Source organism: Numida meleagris, chromosome 5 (assembly GCF_002078875.1).
Source record: "Numida meleagris isolate 19003 breed g44 Domestic line chromosome 5, NumMel1.0, whole genome shotgun sequence".
NCBI classification, from domain to species: domain Eukaryota; kingdom Metazoa; phylum Chordata; class Aves; order Galliformes; family Numididae; genus Numida; species Numida meleagris.
The window spans coordinates 14524825-14549206 of NC_034413.1; the positions used below are offsets into that span (position 1 = coordinate 14524825).

Below are 24382 nucleotides of genomic sequence, written 5' to 3' on the forward strand. Positions count from 1 at the left end.
ATTTTATGCGTAAGACCACTCTCAGGAATAACCAAAATGGGTTTGGGTCAGAAACAACAGCACTACTCATGCACTCCTGCACACCTTAATGAATTATACTTTACAATTGATTTTAAATCATATAAACTTTGATTGATTGCAGCTAATACACTGCTTTAAATGACAGTGCCAGCTGAAAAGACTGAACAGCATTTTACTGAATGGAATATATAATAATCTGTTATTTTCATTAAGATCTAGACACACTAGCTAAGAATAGGCCTATATGTAGCATTATCTGGCTAATAATAATTGAGAATTAAAAAATGAATGCAGTAACTATGTATTTAAGAGGGTGATAGACTGGCACGAAGATCCTGCACCTGCCCTAGCAAAGATATCCAAGCATTTTTCTTAATCAGCAGTGGTTATGCTTCTAATTAGCAGGTCTTGATTATATAAAGAATAGAAGAAACACAGGATAGAAATCAACAGCAAAAATGTCTAGCAAACTGTAATTGCTCTAATGTGATTTGTAGGGAATATTTTGATGCCTGCCCAAGAACCACAGAGATGATCTCCTATCATCAGCAAAATAGGACATATATTGCTTATCAGTGGGAAGAACAGATGGGAGAATATCATTTGTACAGATTATCGGACAATCCTAAAATTTAGTCCAGTGTAAACTGGAGCATAGTACAAGCAATTCTGGAAACTCACATTACCTCAAAATAATTTGTAGTATGATATATAAAAGAAAAACACAAGCATTAAAAATCATTTGTATTTTTTCAAATATCTCTATTATACTAAAGAGAAATTTATGGTAAATTACAGAGGGCCAGCCACTGAAAAACATCCAAACACACAGGCAGCTTGCTTCCTAGATCTAGTCAGTGCTTACACCCCACGTCCAGGCTGCTGTAACTGTAGATGCCACTGGCATTCCTGCACAGTGACATTTCCCACATGGCAGAAGTAAGAAAGTCAGCATTAATTTTTTACAGCAGAGAGGCTTAGGTGCAAAATTAATCTTATGGGGATTACTTTGCCCTTTGCCAAGACAATTTAAAAAAAAATCACAAAACTATTGAAGTATAATAGAAATAACAAAGAGGAAAAACGTAGCAGTAGTGAATAAGGTGTGCAGATGCTACAGACTGCGTCAGGCCACATTATTCAACAGTCAGCAGCTTTGTGAAGTCCAGACAGCATTGATCAAATAATAAAGTCTGCTGATATCCAGCATTTTATGAAGAGAAGGCAGCTAGTTGTTAAGTTTCTTTTTATTTTCTGGGAAACTCTAACTTGTCAGTATGAAGGATTTCTTCCATTAGTTACAGCCTCTTCTCTTTCACAGGGCAATAGAGTGAGACACTCAGGAAAACGTTAAATGTGAGCTGCCTGACACATGATACAGCAGGGGATTGAATATGTGGTACCTTTTCCTAATAGGTAGGGAGATCCTTTGTTTAAGGAAATAGGTCTGTTTGCCTTTCAAATGAAATGAAAAGGGAAAAAAAAAAAGAAGAAAATAATAATGAACTGAAGAGATAAAAACAAACTTTTTGGTTCTGAGTGAGGAAAAGGCGAAGAGACAGTCATAGCATAGAACTATTCCTGAGGTTGGTGTGTTTGTCCATTGGTGGTTTGGTTTGTTTGTTTTTTTTAAATCAACCTGAAAGCTTCCCTCTTAACTCCTTCTTTTCCATAATCCAGGAAGCAGCACTACTTTCTAATATTGGGATGTCCTCACAAAGCCTTTGTTGCTCCTCTCAGGTTACTGACCAGAATATCCATCTGCTTGCAGTGGGGAAGATCTCTCTTTGTTCAGTGTGATAAAGACAATCCTCAAGTAGAGAAATATTTTTATTTCTCTTTGAAGCAGACGGCCAGCTACCACACTTCCACAGCTTGCGAAATTAAGTGGTGGCTACTGACTGTAAAAGTCAACTGTAACTGAATGAACCATCAAGGACTCAGACCAAGCTATATTTTGTCACCCAGCCTTTTATACTACATAAATCATTTTAACACCAGAGCATCTCTCCAATCATTCACAATCAGATAAAGGTGCACTATAATGACAATTATAATTAATATATTAGTTAATGATCTGTAACACTGACTTCATTCCCCTTGTTTTGCATGGAGAAGGACATTTCTTCTTCACAATGCATTAAAACAAGTGTCCTGGAGGAAAAACATCTTCCAAATAGGCTACTACAAAACTTGAAAGATGAAATCTTGTTGCTATTGATATTAATGGAAATTTTTACCTTCAACCTACCTGTAATGAAATTTCATCCAAGACATTCACTTACAGCAGTCCTTTTCTTTTACTTCAAAACCTTCATGATAGCCTGAGTTAAAGGTGTGTTAATTTACTTTCATTTCACTCTGCACTAGACTGACACAATGGACCAAATTTGTCTTCACTGAAACTCCAATTAAGTTAAATTACGTAAAAACTTAGTTTGGTACTTAAAAAGAAAATTAAAATTTACTTCAGTCCTTTCATCTTAAGGCAGAGAAAAACATCACAATGATGTTGCAATATTAAAATTTTTAAATTTGCTGAAATTCTAGAATCTTTTCCTTCCTTGATTGCTTTACAAAGATGTTTATTACTTGGCAGCCACTATATAGTTTTAAAGTTCACATTACAGCTGTCATCAGCTTGCTTACTGCACTCTACATTTATGAGCATTAAATCTTAATATTTCAATAAAAATAAAAACCTGTACTTGCAGAGCAAGTGTTGAAGTATAGCAATGGTCTGCTCTTGCAGCATTCCAAAAGGACATTTTTATACAAAAGAAAATCTATCTTATTAATTTAAATTAAAAATAAAAAGAAGCTTTAGTATAATTTGAGACATTCTGGAGAGAGACAAAGGGAAAAGGATATTTGAAAATGGAAATAGATATTTTCTGGGAAACCTGAATCCATAGGTTTTTAACAAGGTGTTTTAGATTATTTTCAAATTCTGATGTAAAACTTTCAACAAAATTCAAAAGATTTTGCTCATTTTTAGGATTTGTTTCTTGTTTAGAGTTGCTTCTTGCATTACCAATATTTGTATTTTTATGAACTGATTTTTTATGGAATTACATAGGTTTTTGTGGTTTTTTCCTGCTTTGTGTTAATTACTCGCGTATATCGTCCCTTCAGCAGATTCACTGGAAATATTGCAAATATACTGCAAGAATACTTTATTGGAAGGATTTCAAATATAAAATTGTACTCTGTCATGGAATTATGCTGCATCTGAGAGCAACAGCTCCATCTGATGTATTCTTTATTTTTGAAGTGTTAGTAAACAGTAACTCTTAAGTGGAAAACCCTGGGGAATAGTTTCTGCCAGTTAAATCTGACTGAAGAACTATTCAGAAGCTACATTTTTCATTGGTGAAGAGTGTAAATCATATTTCATACTTTAAAAGGTAAGGATGGAGAAGAAAACAGTGGGATATTGTTGCTTAATATTCAAGCATCCTATGCCTAACAAGAAGATACACACTGCGCATCCTTCTGTTGTTCCAGCATTCACAGGTGTCCCCATTATTACTTTGCAGCAGGGTCATCATTCACATGAAGCCTAATCTAGGCCCTCTAAAATCAGCAAGAATCCTTCACTTCAGAGAGTGTTAGATCAGACTTGTAACTCTTCTGATGCATGAATTAATTTCTTTGCCAGTCCACATCCAATTCATCAGTGTGAGACTCAAGAGCTTGCAGGACAGGGGAAGGCAGCCATCCTGGCACAGTACAGGGCCTATTTCATGGCCCAGTGGCACCTGCTATTGTCACGCTGTGCACAGCATTCATGGGCATCATTGGACACGGTTGTTATTTACAGTCTATACCGGGGATATTGCATATCACCACTTCACACTATACTCCAGTTTGAGAAATTAGAACACAGTTTTGTCAGATACAGACCAGAGTAAAATGCGTTGTCATCCAACACGTCTAGGTCAAACACTGCCAAATAATCAGCCTCTGATTTGCAATGACCTCTAAATTGCTGCTGACACTGACAGATAATGCAATATAATGATACCTTTATTTCTTATCATGATTTTACTGTATGGTGCCAACTTTTTATATGTATGTCCACAAACTTCTGCAGCCCTCACAGGTCCCTCAGCAACTACAGTTACCTGATCATTTCAAAGAGCAAAGGTTTTCATATTTTTGTATCATTTTGAAGATGCAAAGTATTCTACTAGGCGGCCATTAAAATACATTCCTCTCAGAGGGACATTTACTGGGATGTTAAAGTATTTGTGGAAACGCCACATGTACCACAACAAAGCACGCACTTCATGGATGGATATTTCTCCTTTAATAGCACCCTTGTTGCAGGAATGATGGATAACATTTCAGTTCGTAACACGTGAGAGCGAGTAAATCAGCATTACCAGACACCAATATTTGGCTGTTAGGAAAGGTATGGCAGGTCTTCCTCTTAACTTGTTAATGCTGTGAATCATTTAAATAACTGTATGAAAAAAATGTATTTAAATTCTAAAATTGTATCACAATACGATTGTGTATGTATATAGGTTAAATAAATCAGTAAATCACAGCCATTCACTTTGAACAACACTGCATTTACACTACATTCACATCTGTCTTACCACAAGGCGATACTTCATTTCTGAATCCACTGGTCTTCCCACTTCCATGCAGGCTGTGAGCCAGGAAATATCCAGTATTTCAAATTTGGAGCTGTCACCCACAGCCTGTCCTTTCAGCCAGTCCAGAACCTCTGGGTAAGAGTTGTTCTCAGCCACAATATGAGTGACAGAGTCACTGTCAAGAAACACAGAAAAGTCGTTTTCTTCCTGGATCCAGCCATATACTGCTACAAAAATGCTATTTCCATATTTACCTACCATGCATTTCCTGAAAATTACTGTATATATTTTATTTCAGGATGTGGGAAGCAGACGCATTTTCATATCACAATATGTCTATTCCAGTTACTGAGTCTGCTTTGAGGAAAGACTTTATCCTGACAACTCCTGTAAGTGCAGCATTTTCTTTCTTTAGGCACTACTGTAAGATACCATCTTATTACACATCTTTTTGCAACTCTGAAAATATTTGGCTTGCACAAGCAATATTATAATGAAAAGGCTTCTTTACAGTACCTGACAACCTCCCTCTCAAGATTCCAAACGATGAAGGAAAGCTTTACACAGTATTAAAAAGGCTGTTAACAATCATTCTTTCAAGCTTTGCGGCTGGTAATTTTTCTTTGAAATTTATATTTCATGTACTTGCATTAAGCTCTTAACATGTAACTGAGTTAAATCTTACAAATTATGTGCTCAGTCTGAAGACTACTTCTTCACTACCAAGATGCCAGTCTCTTACAAAACAGATATCCTAGTTTAAGGAGTATAACATTTTCAGATTGAGTTATTGTTCAGTAAACTATCTAGCAGTTATGTGGACATTGATTAAAAATACAGTAGCACAAAGGTTTTTACACTAAATTTATTTTGATGTCTTAGAATACCTTTGGAAAGAATCCCATCATAGTTCATGATGAAAATGACACTGTTCTGCAGCTTCTACCAAGAAGGAATGGACAGGGGCTAAGTTCATGTTTCATGAAAAAATTACAAACATAGTTAGAGTGAACTGTAAATTTCTACCCAGTCTGCTGAAGTTCCTCACGGAGTTAAGAAAACTACTAATTTGGTAGGAAATTTTAAGAGAGCACATCCTGGCGATCCCCTCCAGAAACTTGTAACTTGTAGGACCTCAATATCTCTGAAATCTGTTTGAAAATTAACTCATAACAGGCAAGAGATTCCCAGTGTTCTTGGAGGAAACATACAGACAAGCAGTGTCATTATTTGACCTTGTTTTTATAGAAATAAGCTTACACTTTGAACATAACTATCCTGACAGCAACAGCCTCCACCTGCAGGACTCCATATCAGCCTGCTAGTCTATGCTAGCGAGTTTTGCCCACATACAGGAAATTTCAAAGGGACCTTGAGCCCAATCTGGGTGGACCCGATGTATTGTTTTGCAGCCCTTCCATAACACCTGGAGAAGTTAAGCCATCAATCACACCAAGAAGACAGAGTACCACTGCAGATGGCTGGTGAGTATGGACTTGTAGTACAGAGCTACAAAACCTGTGCTAACTGCTAGAGACAGGTTGCCTGCAAAGCCATTCCAAGCAAACTATATTCTGAAAACCAACAGAATGCTTTAGTCTATCCCTGTGAACCCAAGTCACACCAATAATCACAAACTTACTTAAATCTCCAGCCACAATTGTAGAGTCATACCGCAGAAAACTATCATACAACTCTCTCCAATGGAATAAATAATTTGTTGACTATACTATGCTTTAGAAAGAAGAAAAATGTCATAGCATAGCAAAATATTTCTCTCTTCCACCCACTGTATTTTAATCTGAAAGACAGCAGATCTACATTGCGTTACTCTCTATCAAATATTATTTTTATTATTTAATCCTACTAGGTTCTACGTTAATTAAACAGTCATACCCTTACTTGAGTACAAAAAAATTCAGTTAGAGACATAGAACTTCTGCTTCCTGTGGTTTATTTCATTTTATATAAAATATTCATATGTAATGTATTTGTACTGAGCTGTAGATCTGGGAACTTTGCCATCACTATGTTTGCAGCAGCTGCTCAGCTGAAGTGCACCAGTTTCCTCTGGTACCTGTACAGCTGTGCTTTCTTCTTGGCACAGAATGTAATAAATTTAGCATTTCCTCTTGCATTTCCAAAAACAAAATCAACAGTTAAATAGTTCTGTTTTATCTGAAGGCAGTTACGGTGAAATTAAACACAGCACCTGAGTTGCATACAATTTACAGAAAGTCTTAAGTACTTGCAATAAATAACTCTGTGTCAAAGCAGCCCAGATAAACCCTCTACTCAGTCCCCAACAGGTTGCTAATGCAGAATTTAGAATAACCCAGTTCATTTTATTTCCCAAGAATTCAATTAATTTTGTATCAGACATTAATTGCCTATTTCTGTTTAATACCAACTTGAATCTTACTTTATAAATGATTTCTTCCTTCCTTCTTCTTCAGTCTTTCAAAGCTGATGAGACTGAAAAATCTCTGGAAATGAGTTTTTGTAGGAAAGATCTAATTGCATACTACATGCAAACAGATGCAGAGATATGATCAATACTTGGTTTCCCTTCAAGTTTTCAGAAAGCCTACATAACAATGCAGGTTTCAGAAAACTGCATAACTAGTGCTCATGAAAAGTACTATTTGGAGGAAGGCTTCCTTCAAAATGAGTAGGGCTTATGTAAGCACCACCATATAAATCTGCCACTGGATTATATCTTCACCCTGGAATGCAACACCTGTGATGTTTCATTCCTAGGCCTTTCCTCTAGCACTCTCCGAAATTGTACCAAAGTGTGAGCCAGTAACTACAAACCTCGCAAAAATGTTTTACTCAGAGGAAGATCAGACAATAGAATACTAGAGATGTCCCCACAACAACCACGTTTTTCATCCCATATATTTATTTTTCATTTCAGGAATTGGCCATTAAATTTAGAATAAAAATAACCTATAAATAAACAGTGGCTACTTTAGATCAGGTAGAGACGTTATTCATCGTTTGCATGAAATTATACAAACGCACAGAAACAAATCCCATGAGAAACATTCACATGCTCAAACTTTACATTTTTTATTTTCCACATAAGAAACAGCACACTGAGAAGGGCAAACATTAAAACTGACAGCCCTGAGATAAATTGAAACCATGAATTTTAGAAATAAAAACCAAGAATTTTTGCTAGTGTTTGTGTTCTGCTAACTCCTTATCCAGAAGATAGCAGAAATGAACCATGCTTTAGTAATATAGACTGAAAACTGAAGCATCATCACAGTGGGAAGAGCAAAGTACATCCACAAAATACATAGGCAAAAACTTCAACTGCAGGCATTTGAATTAATGCACTTACTGCATTAAAATATTTTAAGCAACATTACTACATGTTATTTCTAAGAATATAAACATTTTCCTACCTTAGCTCACTTTCTACTCTGAAACCTTTGCTTCTTGCCAGCTCCATCAAAAATGTCCTTCTCGTCATCCCCATCTTCCTCTGCATAATAAAAATGACAAGCTTATTGAATTTTATTTCATAACTGCAAGAAAGTTTTGGGGAATGCATTTCCTTTTGCCTCTTCCTCTGGGAGACTACAGCTGGAGGTCTGATCCTATCCATAGCACAAGGTAGAAGTGCTTTCACTTGGGTAAAAGGAGAGTAACAAGCTTTCTGCCAAGCAGCAGCTGTTATCTAATGTTGCCACCCATTGAAGTCATTTTCCTTTGTTTCCCCTCTGAAATCAAAAGCAAGTGCTACATAAGCAGGCACATTACCTCTTTTCTACCACCTAGGATGACTTGCACAGAACTACTCCAGAGAGGTGAAAATATGGCTTCATTCCCTAAAATAGCCATTAATCTGTGAAGGCTTTATCCAAAAAAAAACTGTTTACTGAAAAAATTGTTCAAAATAACAAGCAAGATCTTCAGCTGATTTAACTGCACAATTCCATCAGTTTCTGCTTTCAATGTTTTTCCAAGCCTTACTTTTCCAAACTGCAGGGTACGCTGATTTTCAATATATTAATAAAGAAATTCTTGTTATCATTCCTTACAAGCTACGTCTTAAAATACATCTTAATAACAGTATACTAATATGTTTTAGAATGCAAGTCAGTACACTTGTTATATCTGTGTAATTAAGTCTTGGATAAAAAAGAATAATCTCTTAGGAGAGCAAATAAATAATAAACTTTTGAAATGAAATTTACAATAAAATAAATTGCTGCTTTAAAAATAAGGTAATTAAAGACAAAGCATTAGAGATGAGTTTAAATATAGCTTTTGCACACACTGCTGTCATTGCTTTCTACTATCTGATTCAGAATGCATTGCTGTCTGTGGCAGGTACAGTAGAGAAAATTAATTCCTGCTTTTAAGCACCCAGTGACCTCCTAAATACAAAGGAGATTATGGAGGCTATGTACCATCCTGTTCTAGAACGTGTGGTATTGGTCATCAGAAAACTTCACTAAAATTTATTGCAGACATGCTTCATCAAGTTGGATCCATTTAGATATGACCCTGAATTTCCATCAGCGCAAACTGAGTGCAAACAACCAAGTTTACAGTATGTGCATCTATTTCAGCACAAAAACTACTTCAGTGGTAAATAGCCCCATTTCTATGTCAAGTTGGATTTTTATTTTTAGAGTAGCAGAGATTTTAGATTTTGCCAGTCCTTCAGAATATGTCAGAAATGTTATATCTTGCAGTTCTCATTGCTCATGTTCAGGAGAGGAAGCAAGGTGAAAAATCCTGCCTAAGTCAGATCTATCAACTTTATTTTCAGTCATTTTATCATGGATGGATATAAAACCTGAGTTGTGGAAAAATGACTCAAAACCTGTTTCCTGCAATTATGGCCACAAGTTTAAAATTAAATTATAAAAAGTATTACTGACATTTTCCCAGCCCCATAGCTCATGTTGTTTCAACTGTATTACCACTGATATAAAGAAATAATTTTCATCAGAATAGAAACTAACCATCAAAAATTAATACAGAGCTTTCACTTCTGAGGTCTTCCTGAGGCCATGAAAAAAATATACACATAGTTCTGTACATAGACTAGATTCCATTCATTTCTCTCATTGCCTAAGGATAACCCAGAAGCCAAAAATATCTATTTCTCTTTCTGGTTCATAACATTAAGATCGTCAAAAATAAATCACTTCAAGGTTATTTTTAAATTATGTGAGATATTTTCATAGGAAGTACAAAATGAACAGGCAGACTTTAAGAGGCTTAAGCAAAAGAACAGCAGCAAGGAAATAAATTGGTAGTGATGGGTTTGGCATTAAGGCTGAGCAATCTGTTGTGGTTGTTCCATGTCTATTTTCTAGACTACTGATCAACCACTGAACACTGGCCATTTCCCATCTACATCCTCCCTATGCTTGGTAAAATAGTTTACTTTATCTTAAGCCCTACAAGGAATAACGTATTTGAGAACAGATTCTTCACATATGTTAAACAAAGTCTTATTTTATGTTATAATTAATTCAGTGCTCTCAAACATGCAAATCTAATTTCCCCCAGTGTAACATCAAGATGCTCATTGCCAGTAAAACCCTTCTGGCATGAAAAACATAAGTTATTATTCCTTTGTGTTATCCTTATAACTCTTGAGCCAGATTTTCAAGGATATTTAGGTGCAAAAAAGATGCAAACAGAGGCCTACTGAGGTTTTCAAAATCATCAAAGTCAGTTAGGCATCCAGCTCCTTTGGAAATCAATTTCTGGCTTTGAACCTAATGCAGAAAGGTCTTCTTTGTCTAATAAGCACAGCATAATGTCATGGAAATGTCTCTGCCAGTGACACAATTTTATTAAGCATACCCTCTAAAATTAACGGGATTTCCATATCCCAGCTGAGCGAATAATCTGCTCTCCTACAACCTTGCATTATAATATTTTTTTCAGTAACACAGAGAGTAGAACAGGCTTTAGGGAAAGAGCAAATACAGTGGAGAAAAAAAGCGTGCCCATTGTTTATGATGCAGCGTCCTGTTGCCTGAGTTGTGGCATCACACCGAACACTTCACATTCACTATGTGGGATCAAGGGCCTAAAGCCACAAGCAACAGCTCATCCTCACTATACATGATCAGCAGCCTAAAACCACAGGACCTTTCTCTAGCTCAGTGCAATTCTTCCAGACTCCTGACCTTTAGAGTGGTTCATATCCCTGGAGGGAAATCCAGAGTTTGTTTCCCCTGGTCAGATGTTGTTGCTGCTGATCAATGTTGTGAACTATCAAAGGCACGGATTAAGAATGAAATGTTTCAGTGTGATGTCTGTGCCAGCAGCAGCCAGTCGAGCAGCCTGCAGGCAGCACCTGGTGCAGGGATAGGCCTGAGCCCTCAGTGCTGATCCAACTCCAGAAGGAGTTCCTCAGGGGAAAAGGGCAGTTTCTGAGAGCAGCTGAACTAAGATTCCCAATGTCTGTGCTCACACATGCTTTCACTGCACCTTCTGGATTTCTGTCAGATAATCTTTTAGTGCCCTGCTTTCATAAGAACTCCACTGTAAATATTTTATAAAATGTTACTTGCCTATTTTACACAGCTTTCCTTTGAAGAGTCAAAAGTAGTGGCAGGTGCTTTTAATGCAGCACTGCAGGATACCAACCTTTAAGAAAGGACCTCTTAAGCACCATCAATAAAAACTAGAGAAGTGATTGCATACCTTTTTGGTTTTTGATTTAACATTGGTTTAATACCGCTTCACACAATCATTTTACAGATTAGCTTTTTCTTAACTTTTTTGCTTTAAAATCATTCCTGATGATTCTAAAACAGCAGTCTGACACAATGGTGTCTGACATGGAAGTGCATATGAAGCAAAGGTGTGTCACTGAACGCCTCCATGTGAAAATAAATGCACCTATTGGTAAACTTTGAAGTGTATATGCTTGAGGTACTCACATCAAATATTGCAAACACCGTAATACACCCATGCGACCAAGAATTTTCAGAAACTGATGATAGGATGCTTTGAGTGTGATTACTTGGCTGTATCGTAGTATTTGGCACGTAAAATAGAGCAGCCTTAGGGAGGACATGAAATCTTGAAGTTGCTGCCATCAAATGTATAAAATTTCTGATATACATGGTTAGAATAGCTACTTATCTCTTCTTTTTTCTGTACTGGGGATGAAAACCTGAATAAGAAGAATGAATTTAGTGATGCATCTCAGAAACTGCCCATGTAGAAATAATACTAAGAGCTGACAGCTTTTTTAACTGATTCTATGCACAACTATTTCTAGGAAGGGTTTGCCTCATAAGCCCTTTCTGAGGAAAACAGGGAAGAGTGATATCACAGCAATAAACAATAAAGTAGGGGAATAGGGTAGCCCCTTGCAACATGGAAAAAGTAATTGATGACAAGCCTTGGCAGGAGTTACTTTCTACTCATGCCTGTAATTTCTGGAAGCAATTATTTCCACTCTGCCTTCAGTCTTTCAGGTCAGTAGCATACAATTGAAATCTTTGATTACTCTGCTAATGGTAGCTGCTGCTCTTTGTTGTGATTGTTACTGGACTGTCCTTTGATTTTTGTGCTGGCGCATCAGTAATTTTCTTTATGTGGTAGTCTCATGAGAGACTTGTGAACCTCTCAGCAAAAAACAGGCTTATGTGTGTAATCCCATTCACATACACAAGCAGGCCCTTTAACCTCTTCCAAACACAGTTTACAAGGGTAGAGGTCTTCTAGTTTGGTTTTTTGTGTGTGTGTGTTTTTTTGTTTGGTTGGTTGGTTTTTTTTAGACTCTGTGTCTTTTCTGTTAATCAACAGACATGCAACAAACTTTTGGAGATTAGGTGTTACAAAAATTGTGTTGCATGGCCTATACTTGAACTGAGAAGGTTACTTTTCTTTCTTAGTGATGACCAAATAATGCACCAGTACATTTCATAAACTTCTTCTACAAAAAGGTAATACTATAAATGCAAAAATTCTTATCCAATGAGCTTATTTCTTTCTCTAGTACCAATCTGCTAAGAAAGTAGCTATTTTGGCCATGCATCCTCCTTTAATTCATTGCTGCAATAGCTTCCAGTTTGTACAATATACACATCTTGCAGTAACACTGAAAATAATGCAGTGTTATTTACACTACAAAATATGTAAACAGCAGTATGAGTGAGATTTACAACTTCTACACTTCCAGATAGTAAAGCATGATCTCTAATAGAGAGAGATGCACTTCAGCCAAAACAAAGAAAAACTACTGGAAATACTGGGAAAATGCTATTTCCCATTTCCAATGAAGCTTTTGGCTATATACTCAATATTCAGTAGTATAGGAAAGCTTATTTGGGATGCAGATCCCACATCATTAAACTGAGGAGATAATCAGACCAGGTAATAGAATAAGAGTAAATAACAGCAAGTACTGGAAATAACGTTGTTGCAGAGGTGAGAAAACTCATGAAGAACATTATGTGATATGACTCCTTTTTCCTATCACAATTTTATGCAAATCACATCAAGATAAGAAAACTTACCTCAGCTACTGGCATACTAAGCAAATGCAGCAGGTAATGGTTAGCACTATGCTAGGTCTTCCTGCACACTATACCCAAATAAGCTGCAGACAAATGTCAGAACTAGCATCAGCGTGGATCTGATAGCTCTACCTTTCACTACAATGAAAGCTATTTTTTCCTCAACTGCATAAAAATTATTTCTCAAATCCACTAATTGTTTTTTTTTTCCTCCAGGCTAATTCAAAACCAGCTTCATCATATCATGCAAAAATTCAAGACTAGTAAGTCAACTTTGTAGTTGCAGATAACCCCTACAAGCCCTGGCCTAGTGTGGGCTGGCATTCTTATTTAGCTGTGAACATGTTGATCAACCTTTATTAGAAAAAATACCATCCCCTAGTCGTTTTTAAGGTCATAAACTTTAGAGTCATCTTTCTGACTTCTTAAATAACAGTTGTAAATCTCATACCATTATTTTATGATGCACATCTGCTTATCATGAAATGTCATCACAAGTTTAGATACATATTGTTCAAACAGTATATTTCCATATATTTGAATTAATTATTAATACTACTTTGTATTATGAGCTTTTCAGCTTTTCCCTGTGTTTACTACCACAGAGAAGATTCAGATTTAAGAAATGAAAGCTTGTTTTTTGCTACATGAAAGGAAGTCAGACCTAAAGTCATATCATTTAACTATGAATTAAGCTGCTAAGTCAGTAGTGACAAATCAGAATACTACAGTGCACTGAAGAACCTTTCTTCAGTAAGTTTCAACCCTTCTTAGACTAAGAAAGAAACAATCATTTTCTACTGCAATGCTAAACTAATTATTATCACTTATCATAAATCATGACAGCAGGAAAACTATAAATCTGGTACATCTATTTGCAAAAGCTGTTCTTCAACAATTTCTCAAAAATTTACTTTTTTTTCTTACAAATTTCTATTAAAACTACATGCTGCTCATAATTTAAACACATTTTGGTTAAGTCATTTTGCACTTTGTGATGCTATTAATGAAACAATTAGATTTCATAATTTTCTTTGGCTTTTGCCAGATCATTATACAGCTTACAATGCACTGAAAATCAAAATGTCATTAATATAAGCATAATACACAGATAAATTTAACTTCTATTTCATTTAACCATGTTGAAATACGTGGAATTATAAAGTTGTAAAATCAGGACTAGTTAGAGGACAGAAAGGCCTAAATCCTGAGACTGTGCTAACCTTTACAGAAAGCAGGTAACTGTAGACAGAGAAGTATTATATACACAAGAACATTACTACACAGATACGTTCTAAACTCAGCTGGCTCATTCCCAGGTATTTCAGGCTGCTCTCCTACAAGTTTGATTCAAGCACTACATCTGAACCACCACCCAGATTTCGCTGGCCAAAGCAAGTGATTCAATAGTTAGGCCAGACTGCTGATTAATTTACATGAGGCACTGAGAAAACTAGTGCTTCTTATAGTACTCTAATAAATACAAATAGTACTCTTATAATCTTACCCATGAGACTGTGCTGTGCAGCCTTATTGCATACAGCCCCTGAATATCCACACATAACATGCCCAGCAATAGCACAGCAAGCTTCAGAGAATGCATATTTTTATATCCTGGCTTCTTCACAGACTACAGCTTTGACAGCTGTAAGTGAATGCCTATCAAAATTGTGTCAAGAAGAATAAGTCTGTGGAGGAAGATAATTCAACAGTATTGAACTACTAAAATGAAAATAATGGTGTAGTCGTGTTTTTAGATGTGTGGGAATGTAGTCCAAGATATCTCCCAGGTTATTACTAAGAAAAATCTTACTTACATATAAGCAAAATGGGATTCGATATAAAAACAAAATATGCAAATTTGACTAAAAAGTTATATGTTGCATATATAAGTGTCATAATCCATATAGTTAACACCACTACAATTATAGTTTGCTAAAACTTTATGATTTTATATCTACAGAAGATTGTCAGCCACTCCATTATCTTGTGTAGTCATTCAATAATGTGTGCAACCTGAAGAGTATGTATGTTGCCATAAATAATAAATCCAGAAAATTCTCTGTCAAAAGTAATTCTATCTTCCCCTTTGTACAGACTCACTGGTTTCCTGGTTACTTATTCTAATATTATATAGGTTACATGAGGTAAGGTATCTTCATTTTTCCTCCCTGTTTTGCAGGAGTTGAAAGCTTAAGTGGGAGGTGGAGGATGGCGAGTGATGGAGTTCAGCTCAGAGGGCTAGAAGAAAACAGAAGTTCCAACTATGCAGCAGGCTTTACTGTGCTGGTTGCATCTGACTTTCTGAAAGAGAACATACTATAAATATTTCTTGATGAATGCTAGTAGAGGAAAGATAAAGGAACTACCCAAATCAGACCATAAAAGCATGTGTTTCTGAGAGGGAATTAAAAGCTTCACATTTGAGGGAAGGAATGTTAGAGGAAATAATATTCCTCACCGATGTACAGTGAGTGGGAAAAGATGGCTCTATGAGGGGGAAAAAGTTTTTTGAGTAGGAAGGGTTTGATACTGACAGGGATATAGGGACATAGCAAGGACAGGTGATACAGGCCACTAACAAATATCCTAAATAACTATTCTCCAGTAGACATAGCTGAACAAAGTTGTAATGTGTCAGAAATATCTTTAGAACCTTTGCATTTAATATTACATTGTGTGTGTGTGTGTATATATATATAGAGAGAGAGAGAGATGTAGTAATTGCTGGGAGAAACACTAGCAATCATTTATATGTATTCTCCTTACTACTCACCAGTGAAAACTAAAAGCCAACAAAATACAGAACCCACCAGCCTTTGTGGTGACATATGAGGTTGTGGGTCGCACTTCCTGCTGCTCCACAGCAAACCACCACTGCATCACCTCATGCTGCCTCTGCAGCTGTGCTGCCCACAGATACGCTACACAGCACCAACACAAGAATAAACAAAAGGTGGTACTATGTAGAAGGGTGAAAGTGGGAACAAGAAATCAAGGATAAGTGGTTGTGTTTAAGGATTAACAAGGGAAGAAAAAGTAACTGACAACTTCAGCCATATTCAGATCTATTTGAAGAGTGAGCTGTAAGTTGTTCTCAAGGTTACGTTACTCTGCATGGCGCAACTATCTGAAGACTCACCAAATAACAATTATTAGAAAAATTACTGAAACGTTACAGTCTGAAAATTAAAATACTCTAAATATGTAATAAGTGTATCAGGTGGAGTTACAAACACCTTGTCACTCAGGATCCAATGCTGTATATTTGAGAGTTTGAACTTACAACTCAGCCTCTCTATAACACACCTAAGCCAAAAGAAGGCAGCCACTGCACCTGACTTTGAACCAGAATAGAACTTGAAAAACTTGAAAATTCTGGGCAAACAGACATGGGCATGCAGACCTGTAAGGCAGCAGGGGTCAGAGGTGCCAGATTATCTATCTGCATTGCCAAATGGGTTTATAGCTAATCAATTTCTGTGCAAATTGAGAGCCTTTTCAGGTACTGTAAGAGCGTTAGATGTGAGGAGGTAACAGCTGTGTCTGGGCTAACAGTGTCTGCCAGACTGGAGTCAGACCCGACTCCAAAGAAGCCACCTGACCTGGTTTTGTGGTCACATGAGCAAAAGTCTCCCTCCACAGAACTCTCTGCTGAGCTTTTGCACATTCTCTCTTTAATTTAACCTAACCCTTTCCTTCATCCTGTAAAATGACCCCATCGGGCTGCAATATAATGTTCTCAAGCAAATTTACGTTCATGTTGGCAAGTAGTTTATATCGAATACAGAAGAATACACATAGCATAGGAACACAAGCAGCTAAACAAAATGTTTTCAGTTCATTTGCTGAGCAATTGCTGAAAGAAGCATTTTTGTGTATTGATTGGAAAAGGCAGAACATCTTCCACTAAATGAAAACAAAATGCTTTTCTGTAACTGAAAGTGACTGTTCAACCAAAAAATGAAACTCCTTTCGTTATTTATCTAAAAATACTCACTTTCACTTTAAATTAAATAAAGGGTTTAACGTGAAGTGAAGCCAGGCAACCTAAAACTGTTTATGAATGTTTTGTTTTTCCTAATTCCTTATTTTATCATTAAATTTAGAGTTACACTTAAGGCTATTTTTATTTGTAAAAAATTTTTTAAAATAAAAAGCAAAGAATCACAAATCTTAAAGCGTTTAACATTGTAACACTATAATGGGATGGAAAGCACAGCAATGATAGCAGAGTAGCAAAGACCTAGGCTGCAGCAAGTAAGGATATGCACAAATGCAACAGCCCTGGACACAGAAACAAAGGAAAAAAGTCTGCTTACCATTGGAAGGCCTCAGGTACATAGAGATCACCAGTGAAATACCCTTGCCTCCACTACCAACCCTTGAATGAATTCTGGGAATCAGTGGATCCTGGCTCCACTCCTTCCAGTCACTCAGGTGCATTGCGTGCACCCGAGCTCCCCCGGGTTCCCCTGCCTTCGCACCAAATGCACAATCACTTCTTCAGGCCATTACTTAGCACTTCCACTACAAACGTGTTTTCATTTTTCTTCTTACAAAACTATTTTTCAGATTGTTCTGTATTATAGCACAGGTTTCAGACCCTCTTCAAAATCTGGTGCTGTTGTATAGCTAGAATTCACTAAAAAGAAATGCCTCTATTCTCCAAAGGATCATTAAAAGACTTACATCAGCAGAGAAGTCTTTGCCTTAGCTAAACATCTCAGAAGAAATTCTGCTGAATTTAGCAAAACAGTGGCACTGTTGAAGAAAAGTTATTGGGTGCAGTGCCAATAGGGACAGGGTATCGCTGCTTTATTTCACCTCATTCTGCTGGAGATATTAACTGATTTAACTAAGTTTTTGTAAAATCTGAGTCTTAAACGAGCATAAGTAATGTGAACCTCAGAACAAATAGTGAGAAAGAAGAAACACTGATAAGCTGGGAAAGCAACCCAAAGCCATCCACATGTAATAAACATTGGATCTCTGACTTTTGCTAGATTTTCATAACAGCTTTGAAGACAGTGTTTGGAGTGGCAGCCAGGAGAGTTGTTGTCTCTTCTCTCTAACACAAGAAAGTTAAGGAAAGTGTAAACATTTCTTTAGATGTAATCTTAAATGTTATCAATCATATTTAGTATATCAAGATAACTCATAATGAGATTTACTTATATTCAGACTGATAGGGGATAACATGTATCTGTATTGGTAAATTCAAACTCTCACCAGAAACACATGGCAGATACGATCACTTTACCTCCATCAATTTCTGTGCAGTTGGATTGTGGCAGACTTGCAAACACTGGCAACTATTTATAAAGGGTGAATCATTTATGAACTATATACTCTTGTTCAATCATAGTCATAGGATATAAATCAGGAATTTATTTACAGAAATCATAATTTCTGTGATGTGGAAGGTGACTCTCTATAATAACTGTAAATCACTTGCAACCTTAACATCTGTGAATATATAAATCTCTATTTCAAGACTTTGGGAAAAGGCAAATAAGATGAATACTGGTTTCTACAGTGAGTTGTTTCCATTTTCATTCCTAATTTAAGGCCAGTTTCTGGATTACTTCTGCTTCAGAATGTTTAACTAACTCAAATAGAAGGGAAAAAAAACCTTTTGCTTCAATGTGGGATTCATTTATGATTTTCAGAAGTATAAATAAGTAAGCAAGACCTCACTAAGAACAAGACAAGAGTGATGCAAAAAGAACATGCTTTTTAATGTCAAGGATTCAGGACAGAAACTTTTTCCTGAGGGATTTGGAGGCTAAAGTCATACTAATCTGAGACACATTTTGCTTTATATCCAACTATATGTTACCACAATATCTAGGCAAGAGTATTATACCAAGATTTCTTTTATAACAGCTGAACATGTCCCAGGCTTTTTTTTTTTTTTAAGAAATGACAATTAAGTTCCTGTCTGATGACTCATATGACCCTTATACGCATCACAGAAATGTTGATACTAATCACATCTGTTTAATCTCTTGGGATTTGTTCTAAGTATAAATTCTTCTGGAACTAATCTCATACTTTGTAACTGAAGATAACATGCCCATTCATTTTGTCCATAAAATGGAAATAGATCAAGCAAAAAACCTGACACTCTTCAGCGTTAGATATATTTTACCCAGCAAATGTTTAAACAATACACTGAAATAGAAGAATTGTAAAGTGAATGACTGGGATCAATTACTTCAATGCAAAGGGATGATTTTCCTACATAGTAATAACTCTGTACTAAGAACAGCTCAGATAAATTCCCACCTTTGTGCAATGAATATACAAGGGCTACTAGGAAAGTAATGCCTCCTATTTCATTATGTTGGCCCACAATGTCAGAGGCAGATGTTGGTGACATGGCGGTAGAGGCTGAACCTTCCCACCAATATCCTGTTACATTTTGTTGCCACATGAAATATGGCAGCAGAGCAGCAGTCTGACAGACTGGTGTCTGACAGGGAAGTGTGTATGAAGCAAAGGTGTGGAATTGAATTCTTCTGTGCAGAAAAATGGCACCCATTGACATTCATCAACCACTGCTGAACATTTATGGAGATCAAATAGAAGATGTGAGCACAGTGAAGTGGTGGGTGGTGCACGTCAGCAGGGTGACAGTGGGTCACCGCCGCTGGTACAGATTGTTATGAGAGTAACATGCAGGTTCTTGCTCACTGCTGGTGAAAATGCTCAGTTAATGGTGGTGACTATGTTAAAGATAGTGTTTTGTAGCTGAGAATTTTCTCTATGAAGTAGTGTTATTTTGCTCTTTGTATCTGTTGTAGTTTCCATGGAAAAAAAATTGGAAGCATTACTATTGGAGCAAATTACATACAAATATTTAATCTGAGAAAGTACTGTGAATTAATGCCACTGTTTGAGAGCAGTCACTGTTTCCCCTAAGGACAAGCTAACTGGAAAGAGAAATAATCCTTTCAAAAAAAACCAAGAGTTTTTTGCTCATTATTAATGCAGGAATTTCTTTCAAGGTTTTGGCCATCTTCAGAAATGGTTTGACAGAGATTAAGTATTGTTTCCAATGTCCTTTTGAAACACTTATTTGAACTTGAGTTATTGAAGAATGAAAACGTACATGAAATATTTGTGTTCAATACCATTTGTTCCCAATTCTCTAATGCAGAAATCACCATTTAATCAATCCAAAAGCGGAGTGAGAACTCAGTAAGTTTATAATCAATGGTTTTATATCATCTTCAAATAAAGTAATATGAGACTTTATTTCAAATTGAACAAGCATTAAGTTCTGAAATGGTATCACCAGCAAATATCTGATTCATCAGAAAGGGTACTAAAGCCAAAATTTGTCATATCATAGTGTAATTTCTATTTACTGGGAGAAAAAAAAAAGAAAAGAAAAAAAAAGAAAAAAAAAGAAACAAGCACACAGAGAATATAATGAGAATATAAGCCTTGTAGGGGAAAAAAGGAAAAAAAAAGGTGAAACTGAGCACAAGTATGCCTTGCCTGTTCATATGCTGGTTGCAATAAAAAGCAGTTATTGAAAATATCTTTTAGAGTTACCACAATATTTTTTCTTATAAAATACAGCAAGAGGCCACTACACTACAGTGCAGTCAACTTCTACAACATCGAATTTGCTGTATTTCCCTCACTTACAAACTAGGGAAAATTAAGAATTCTATCTAAGTTCAGCAACTATGACTTGCTTGATTAAATTTTATTAAGAACATAGAGATCTCCAAATAAAACAAGAAGTGTAAAATTTTCTTCAGAACTTGTGGCATTACTCCAGCATTGTGTTCCTCTACTATTGTCTTCCGCATAAAATTTCCTAGCATAAACTAGCAGTCAGTTGTCACATTAAGCCTCTTGATACCAAGTGTCAGTTAGCAAAAAAAAAAAAAAAAAAAAAAAAAAAAAATACTACCTTATATCTTTCTTTTAATCTGCACTGTTTCTTTTTTCCACAGATCTCAAAACAAGTCAATGAACTGCCAACTACCCTACAGCTGCAAATGTCTTCTGCATGAATGTGTGTACTGTGGGCTAGATTCCTATCTCAGTTACAATGGTAACAACAAAGCTCTCTTAGTAAACAACGTTAATATGAAAGAATTACATCAACTATGGTTAAGTTACAGACAGAAAATACGTTTAGTGCATCAATATGGGAAAGAAAATGAATCTGTAAATTTCTATATGTAGATATCCCCAAATTTACCCTTAATAAATTGACCATCCAGTCAAATAAATACATGCTCAGACTTCCTTCCAAGCAACCAAAAATCACCATTCTGTTTATGTAAACACCATTCTGTTTATGTAATTCTATCTGTTCTGGTTCAGTAGGGCATTTACTGTTTGATTTTATATATACACAGAATGACTTTATTGTTCTGAGTCTAAAGATCTGAAGCCTTCTCTTAGGAAATAGATTGTCATGGCCAACAAGAATTGAAGGGATTACCTACATTCAACTTCTGCTTTCAGTCTTTCTATTCCCAATTTGTAACACCTCGACGTAGTTAAGTACTCCCCCTTATGGTCTGTTATAGCATGGCGTTGTAACGCTTTGCATTTCTCTTAACTGTACTACTTCAGAGTTTAGCTAGGTCTATACCATTGCAAGTCATCCTAGAAACAGTTTCAGTGTGTCAATCTGTGATAGCAGATATTTCAACCTGCAAACTGTCTGCAATTGCAGATTATTTTGTATTGTTTTGCTTTGAAATTTGTTCTTGATCACCACTATCAAGTTTCTGAAATAAATGCATCATAATAAATAATCTCATTAAATCAGAGTTGGCTTACCAATGTCTTTCTCTTCTTGGGATTTATTCTGGACTATAATTACATATCTGCAATGTTGATAGGACCTCTGCTACTGCCATGAAGTATTTCAAACTGCATTTGTTAGTTCTCTGAGAAAAAAAAAATGTAGCACAGTTAAATATCTTTAGAGTGGTATACAATAAATGTTCCTGAAGAAGTGTAAAAAGCTAACACGTTTATGCAGCCACAGTCACCTTTACCATTTACGTGAAGGAGTATCTTCACTGATGAGAAAAATTTCAGTCTGAGTTCACTACTCTCCCTTCAAATCAATCATACTATTTAAAAGACTACTTTCATAGAATATAGAATGGATTTTCAATATCACTGTACTAGTCTTTTAGAATAAAGCTTTAGTACAATCAGCTGAACTACGTTAAAAGCCTTTCAACATAAAATGATTTTCACTATTCAAAAAGTCTTCTGATGTTCCTATCATTATCACAGCACCGACTTAAAACACGGGGTATCTCACCTGCTGTAACCAACTATAATATCTTATTCCTCAGCATAGTCTGTGTTGCATCATAGAACAGGGAATGTTTTGGAACATACATTCAAAAGTAGTTCAGGGAACACTTTCCATGTTCTACAATGTTCCCATCACATTTCAGAAGAAGGAAAAAAATTATATGTGGATATCCTTATCTGAAATGTTATCCAGTAAGTGAAATCTGTAGTTACTATCAACCAATTTTTCTTCTTGTTAGCTCCAGCTCTTAATCTCAAAAAGTACTGAAAAGCATTCATTAACAGCGATGTGATTTGCACCTTTGTGCTCTTGGCCCAACAAAGCACTCTGCTCTCTTGCAAAGCCTTCAGAATTCAGTTGGCAACTTCAAAGAAAGGCAATCACTAACTCCTCCCAGAAGACCCTGTAATGTTAAGCAAAGCACATTAAGGATTAAGATAATCTCTGTAAGTAAATATCATTCATTTAATTTAAGTTCTGTTCCCTGATGTTTAACTGGGTAGTTTGGGGGTTATTTTGACAAAACAGTTTGCTAAAGGCATCCTTTCTGATAAGGCTTTTGTCTTTGCTTACTCAGTTTATAAGAAGGAGTGAGTTTGTCCATGATGGATTTGCAATTTAGATCTCTAAACAAAATAATCAGATTAATAATTGCCTGCATTATATTTTATGAGAGAGAATGTAATATATACAAATACATATATATTTAGAACATTTATCAGAACACTCAAAGTGTGCAAACAATCCCATAGATACTATCCACTGGGCAATTAGGCAAAAATATTTTAAGATCCCTTCACAGAAGTTAAGCCTCAATAGCAATATTCCCATAGGTCATTTGATAAATAGTTTCTAATACAATCTTTTCCTAATACAATTTTAATCTCCTTTGGGAGCTTAAGAAAGAATCTAAAAAACTCTTCTCTGCATTTGCATTTAAGGATGCACAAGAATATAGCTGCTTGAGAGGGTAAACTCTATTCAAGCTGTTGACTTGATTTTGCCTTCCTTTTCAAAAAACTACAGGCCTGCAAAACAGATTATTTCATTAGGTATGTATTTTATGATTAGGTCTTAAAGAATCTGGCTACTTTCTCAAGTAGGGAGGCTTATTCCTGCCAAGTTTTCTCCTGCTATAATGTTCAGAACATCTATGAAATACACTCTTCACCTTTAAATCCTTCTACTGCTGTGAAACTATCTAATAACACGGAGAAATTTCATATGAAATGCTACCTTTCAACTTTGCTCTTTTTAATATTGATTTGAACAGTCTACTATTTTAGGATGAGCACTCTCAAATTAATCTATACACGGTTGCACAGAAAGATATTAGGAAGATTCTAGAATTGGAATTAATAGTAGGACTTAACTGGAAAAGTTTGTTCTTACTAGTTAGTAGTAGTACAGGCAAGGGTGTTTGTGTTGAAGGACCGAATGAGGTAAATACAAAGGCTCAGAGATTTAGATGAGGTGGGAAGACACAGGAAGTAACTTCTCCCTAATTCCTTCTCTCCTTAGCAGTTTGTTTATGATAGTCACCAAATTAAGATGTTTCTGATCCTCCATGAGAGAGGGCCACCTCTCACTCCCATATAGGGTTTATAAGGGTAGATAATTCATCACTCAGAAAAATAAGGAAGCCGAAAGTCAGTATTTATGTCTATGCTGCTTCACATCAAACAGAGGTTTTGTTTTGTTATTTTTGTTTTCAGCCATTCTGTCAGTACCAGGGCTGTTGGCAGTCACTGAGACACAGCCAAAATCCACCACCATTCCTAGGATTTTCCTCACACTCCCAGAGATCACAACCACATCTGAACAGGAATGGTGTGCTTCGACCGACTTTCATTTCAAAAAGGCTCTTGACAAGTACCTCTGCACTCTCTCTGGGATACAGATAGGAAACCTGAAGGTGATTAATCTGA

At 36.1% G+C, this 24382-nt stretch overlaps 1 protein-coding gene across 10 annotated transcripts in view; it reads right to left on the minus strand.

Annotated features, from left to right (window-relative positions):
- The window catches only part of DNTT (DNA nucleotidylexotransferase), a 164871-nt gene that overhangs the window by 79666 nt on the left and 60823 nt on the right, over positions 1-24382 (minus strand). For 5 of the 10 annotated variants that reach the window (XM_021400071.1, XM_021400068.1, XM_021400066.1 and 2 more), the window contains 4 exons: positions 22754-22857; positions 21962-22071; positions 8045-8124; positions 4629-4803 (listed from right to left, as the gene is read on the minus strand). In XM_021400071.1, the coding sequence (XP_021255746.1) occupies positions 4629-4803; positions 8045-8118 (249 nt within the window). In that variant the 5' untranslated portion in view covers positions 8119-8124; positions 21962-22071; positions 22754-22857. Of the gene's footprint in view, positions 1-4628; positions 4804-8044; positions 8248-21961; positions 22072-22753; positions 22858-24382 lie in introns of those variants that run through there. The other 5 variants (XM_021400072.1, XM_021400064.1, XM_021400063.1 and 2 more) reach the window with 2 other exon arrangements.